At 42.0% G+C, this 6459-nt stretch overlaps 1 protein-coding gene across 13 annotated transcripts in view; it reads right to left on the minus strand.

Annotated features, from left to right (window-relative positions):
- LOC147618182 (putative cyclic nucleotide-gated ion channel 20, chloroplastic) overlaps positions 1-1060 on the minus strand; it is a 155514-nt gene extending 154454 nt beyond the window's left edge. For 12 of the 13 annotated variants that reach the window (XR_015262071.1, XR_015262073.1, XR_015262068.1 and 9 more), the window contains exon 1: positions 459-1060. Coding sequence is in view for 5 of the 13 variants with exons in the window: in XM_086774606.1 (XP_086630732.1) it covers positions 459-917 (459 nt within the window). In the remaining 8 variants the exon portion in view is untranslated. The remainder of the gene's footprint in view (positions 1-458) is intronic. The other variant, XM_086774604.1, reaches the window with a different exon arrangement.
- Between the last annotated feature and the right edge of the window lie 5399 nt (positions 1061-6459).

Consider the following 6459-nt stretch of genomic DNA (forward strand, 5'->3'; position numbering starts at 1 on the left):
CAAAGCCCCAGTACTAAACACAAGAACTGAACAATTTCATTTACAGGAGGCAAACAGTATTACACCTACAGCTTCAAATCTATCATCCTGAACAAGCTGAACCATGTGGAAGATAAGAAAAGGATCATAGAATGCAAACATCTAAGGCTAGCTGCATGGATAACATCATGTGAGGCTGGACTTCATAATCGCAGAGATGACATAAAAGGTGAAGACTATGTAGCTGCATGGATGCCATGCTCTAAGGTGAGACTACATAGCTGCACATATGGCATGTTCTAAGCATCACACTACATACCTGCAGGAATATATTGCTTCAAACAAAGACTAGATAGCTGCATGGATAACATGCTATGAGGCAAGACTACATAGCTGCATCATGTGAGGCCAAACCATTTAGCTGCATAATTCATTCACATCTTCAGAGAACCTAGTGAGAGTAATAGGTTGGGCAGGACCTTAGGGGACGTATACAGAGGTCGAAGCCCGGGCTCCTCTTTGTCGAAGTACAGGGGGCAAGTGTTGCAGAATGGGTCATCACACTTGCCAAGCGGACCTGATCTCAGAAGATGTTCATTGGCGATGCTGTGCGGTCGTCTGCGAACGGGGTTGGAGACAGGTGGCATGGTGGCAGTGCTGGAAGCATCATTGTCTATTCGGATGGGCCCACTGTAGAAGCCGTTGTGAAGACTGGTGGAGGCAGCAGAGCTGCCATAGGGGTTGGTGATGATGTTTCTTTGAAGGGGTCCACTGGAGTAGCCATTGTTGGGAGGATGCAGGGGGCCACTGAAGTAGCCATTGTTGGGAGGTCTTCTGTGGGATGAGGAGAGGTTTGGAAGCTCGAGGGAGGGATGATGGTGGGTGCGCAGCCCTGGTGCGGCCAGCATGGGCATCTCATCTGACTCCTCTGAAGGCATGGCTTTTGATCACCGGGGAAAACCAGCGCCCCTTCTCTGCAGAGAAAACTATGGAGGCTTGACTATTGAATAAAAAATCGAGCCGGACAATCAGTCAATCGAGTTTAAACGTCAACGTTTAAATATCATTTTTGGTATGGCACGTGTGTATTAATTTTGAATGGTCTGAATATACATTTGCGAAACAAGAAACCATATTCAACCACGTGGCATGATGTGGTTCGCGTTGATTATTTTTTCACATTTTTTTCAGGCACAGGGGTGCATTTATTTTTTCTTCAAACTAGTCCCCCAACCCGTCCTCCGGACAGGGAGGAATGCATACCATGGAGCCAAGCCTTCATTTGTAACCCATCGAGCACTTGTGGTGCTACTGCAAGCATCATTCATTTGATATGCATGTCCACCAAGGCATTGCCCAACAACCCTTGACAGACAATTGCATTAGGAATTTGTTTGTCCTTGTCACTTGCTCCTCTACCACCCACATGCCTAAGATGCAAGTGAAGTTGACCATGTCTAGACAAAGGCCCTCAAATTGTATAACCATTAAAAGAAAACCACTTTGCGGGCACATTGTGCAAATAGTGCAGACCAAGCACTACATCGAGTGGGTAGACCCGTCTACAAAGGAGTAAAAGTACACATGTTATCTACTAATAACAGCCAGTAAAATGAGTGTACAAATATGCGGGTTTGGCCCTGCTTGTCTACCACGCGAAAAAACATGCACACGTGCATACATAGGAAGAAAAAAAAAACACACACACACACACACACATTATATCAGTTTTTGGTCCAAAAAAAAATCTTTGTTTTGGATCTCATCAACTTTTCCTATAGCATGCTATTTATACAAATCCACCGGTGCGTTGCCAAACATGGTATTATTTTCAGGCCATATTTTACACCTATGCATTCCAAGAGAGCGTTCAAGCACTCTAATCTCAACATACATATCCATCAAAGCAATGCCAACCATAATATTTTTTTCCAAAGTAACCTTTGTATAGCAATCTCGTCATGCATTGCCCTTTATCAATTGCTTCTATGCTTCCACATACTTTCAACATGCAAGGCCATATTTTACACCTAATGCATTCCAAGAGACAACATTCAAGCACTGCAACTCAATATACATATCCATCAAAGCAATGCCAACCATAATATTTTTTCCAAGCAACCTCCGTATAGCAATCTCGTCATGCATTGCCCTTCCTCAATTGCTTCTATGCATCCACATACTTTCAACATGCACCGCACCTACATACATATCCAATGAGCATGGCACCTGCATACACATCCATGAGCATCGCACCTACATAATACATATCCATGTGAAAGCATTGCAGAGTACAATATCATCCCCCATCAACCCTTGCCTACATGTCCACCTTGGTCCTCTTAGGCGACATAAACTACAAGTAATGTACTCCAAGAGATGTCTCAAGAAGGGATTTCTCCAGGCTCTTGTTATTCTTTTGCAAGTGAACCACACTTGGCATACATATGAATTGAAAGTTTAGAGTGTTTCATTGGCCATGCTAGGCATATAGTGCAATTAGTGGAACTCAAGCTATTACAAGAGCATTAAATTTGGCATACATATCCATCTTAAGATATCCCAAAAGTCCCTTTTGTACATACATGAACCCATTCCAGGAGAATACATCCCTACTCACACATATCAAGCAAAAGAGTTAAGAGCATTCCAACCTTGCTTTTTTTATGAGTACACACCAAAAGAACAAAACTTTGCTCTTATGCATGTTAAGCAAATACACATTTGCAAAGATTTAAACCTCTCTCCCTCTCATTCTCTGTCTCTCACACACACGTAGATTAAAATCTCTCTCATAGCACACATAAATCAAGTCTCTCTCTCTCTCTCTTTCTCTCTTCACATGCACACACACTTGCAACTTACATTGAACACACACACACACACACATTAAAATGTTTCTCTCTCTCTCTCTCTCTCTCTCTCTCTCTCTCTCTCTCTCTCTCTCTCTCTCTCTCTCTTATGGGCTACCGCACCTCCAAAGAAGGAACTCTATGCATTCACCTTTGGAAGAAGCAATAGAACACAGTAGGGAACTTACCAATGCTTCGATCTCGTGTCCCTTGACGTCTCCAAGCTTACTTCGAGAAGCTTCACCTCCATTCTCACCATAGAGTCGCTCACACCACCACACAAGACAATCTCTCTCTCTCTCACTTCTCTATACAAGCATATAAGCATAGAGAAAGTACATGTACTAGAGTACTCTCTCACACTCTCTCTCATCAAGACAAGGCAGAAACTCTCATAGCACAGAGGAGGATTTTGTCCATTCATTATGAGAAAATACCTTATATACAATTGGTCCTTATTCACACTAAGGCGCCCATAACTAAGGCCTTGGGTAGCCAATCTCTCATGATGTTACAACTTTTATAGTGCCTTTGCATGACACTTATTAATGTCCTCAAATGGAGGAGCATAATTGTTAACATCCTAACTCGGATTAACATCCCCCCCTACCTGATGTAGGTTTTGTCCTCTCAGAACCTGTCAACCGAGGCCTAAAGACCTAGTCACCAAACTCATGACGATTGAAGGTATGGCACGATTGAAGCTTTTTCAAGGTTCTTCGAAATGCAGAGTGTGATCTCCAGAACTCGGTGTCTACCATATCTTCAAATTTCACGTGCATGTACGCTGGTAAACACCTAAGGCAATGATAGTATACATCATGCCTCTATCAGTGGGACCTTGGTTTATGTTGAATAGGAGTTGATCTGCATCATATCCATCATATCTCTCTTTGGGTTGGTCAATAAGGACCACGATTAGCTTTAGAAACCGAACATTGGCCACAATAGTAGGATCTGGGATGCGATGCCATGCATGTATCCAATTCAACAATTACTTCCTTTGCTATCCTATATCTGAAAATGTTGCTGGCAAAAATAGAGGAATGTTATAGCAAATATGTGAATCTCTCTACTTGGCACCATGGAATTCCAATGGTTTCCATCTTCAGTTCAGTGGCATAGATCATGGGTTCACTGTCTGTGTGGGCAGAGCACACATGTACTGGTGACTATATTCTGGACTTGTTAAGTACTCTTACCGCCATGCTAGCTATACACCAAAATCTTGCATTATGGGGTTTGCATCCTCTGTGACAATTGTTGTCTAGCCTCCTCGTGTATGGACTGGATGTGCCTTCCTCCACGCGAAAGCAATAGCTGATCATGAATGTTACAATCCTGATTCCAAGTAAATCTGCCAAGGGTGGGTTAGCCAATTTTGTATGCCTTGCCACATTTGACCATAAGGTGCCTTCTCTAGCTAAGGGCAATAATTCTTCTAACTCCGGCTTTGGTGCTCAGAGAGGGTATGGTACATAAGGCTGCTTTATAGGTGTAAGGTCAGAGTATGCTTCTGGTAGGATCCACCTGGTAGGTTCAAAAAGTGTTATTTGCATTAACGCCTTGAACATTAACTTTGGCTTCAACAACGGATTCCTTGCTCTGATGAATCCTTCATATTCTACAGCAGACAAAGATTCAAAAACAGTATCATTAGTAAAAGGCTCAAGAGTATCTTGTGGTAGTGTGACTAACCTCTTAAGTTGGCCATGATGGAGATAGGTGGGGTGCCATCAACTCCTCGGGGATGAGAGTGTTAGTGGGAAATTCTAATGGAAGAGAAAGAAGACGGGAGAAAATACAATCTGCCTGAGATTTGTCAGTAGGAGGAATACTAGGGTATGGATTTAGTAATTTACTTGCTATACAGATGAAAACACCGGATAAGTTGGAAGATTAGATGAACTTGGTGTTTCCTCTTGACCCTCTCTAGAACTAGGGGTAGGTGGGTGAGTTTGTTGAGCTTCATAAACCCCTGGAGGTCTATGACTTCCGCAGGAGATATATCAGGATATTCAATGTGTATTTTATCAAAGTTATAAACAACTGTGGTTAGTATGGCTTCTAGATGTTTATGTATATAACGATATATAGTTTAAGAATGCCATAGGGATGGTAGAGTGTAGATTCACAGAGGTTTAAATGTTGATGCATATTATACACTTCTAGCCACCCATGACTGATTATCCATTGATAACTTCTAGCTACAACCTCGTAATTGGTTGCTATAGCAGGAATATCATGTGGTACAAATAGGTCAAGTTTATCGACATTGTTGTCCAAGATGTTTGAATTTCGCAGCACCCGACACCAACTACGTAGGTTGAGCACAATAGGGTGTAATGAATAGAAGAATACATCTTTGGGATCGGTTAGTACTAGGTCTCCCTGGAAGATACCCATAATAATGGTAGGGTCAACATCATGTTCTGTATTTTGTTTAATTAGTGTCAAATCTTCTAGGCTTAAATCTTCAAACAGATTTATTTCATATTGAAGTAAAGAGAGTGTTAGTGTAGACAAAAAGAGAGTAAGAGCACGAACCTATCTCTGAGGCTCGCTCAAGAAGTAAGCACAACTCGTCGGTAGACTCCTGTCTTTCACTTCATTCCCAAATCGCTAGTTGTCGCTCCAGTTCTCGTATCCTTGAGTGTTTGGTGGTTAGAAGTTTTGAAATGGCCGTTTCTCTGACCATTTTTGCTGCATCTAATTCCTCAAATCTTTTGTGGTGGCAGCTTCTTGTGCTCGTTTGGTCGAGGCTTCTAACTCTTGAGTCTCTACTACAACCTTCTCAAGCCTTTCAGCTGGCCAATGCTTGGCTGGCTTGGAGTTGTCGGGTAATCTGTAGCATTTCCTGTTTGTGGGTATTCATCAGCGTAGTCTCCATCTCCAAAGATTTGGCATTGATTGTCTCGTTTAGGGCCCTTATTTTCTCTGCATTGGCTTTGTTTGTTTGTTCTCATTCTATCTGAAGCTGGAGCACTTTGTGATCAACATCTTGTTGCAGATATAGATGTCAAGTTCTTTTGTAATTCGTCTTCCTTGGCTTGGAATGTACTTTGGACCTCCTGAAAAGCTTTTGAGCATGGATGTTGGCTTGTTCCTTAGTGTGCGCAACTTCTCTTTGAATCTGTTCTTTGGCTTACTCCATTTGTGCCTTTAGGTCTGTATTTTCTTTAATTATTTGTACTAGTGTCTGGTTGAGAACTAGATTATTGCTTTCCAGTGTTTGGTTGTACTAGTGTTTGGCTGAGAACTAGATTATTGCTTCCCAGTGTTTGGTACCTTACTTCTTGCTCTTCGACAGCCTTTAAGCTTTTTAAGATCACATCTCGATGGGTTGCTTCTGTTGCTGTTAAGTGTTCCTAGAGTGTCTGAACTTGGTTTGTGGCATCCTAGACCTGTTTCCATAGTATTGCTTTTATGTCTTGAAGCATGTGAGTGGTCAGTAGATGAGAGTGCCGTTGTTCTTGTTCCCAAATAGAGGAATTGGTTACAGCTGTGCCTTCCAATTCATAGTGTGGTAATTGTAATAGACTGTCCAGGACCTCTATAGTCTCTTTGAGTAATTGCTCATAATTCAGATTATGTATAAGAAGGACTTTTCTAGAACTCTATCTTCATC

Source organism: Cibotium barometz, chromosome 35, assembly GCF_041138505.1.
Source record: "Cibotium barometz isolate CiBa-2024 chromosome 35, ASM4113850v1, whole genome shotgun sequence".
NCBI classification, from domain to species: domain Eukaryota; kingdom Viridiplantae; phylum Streptophyta; class Polypodiopsida; order Cyatheales; family Cibotiaceae; genus Cibotium; species Cibotium barometz.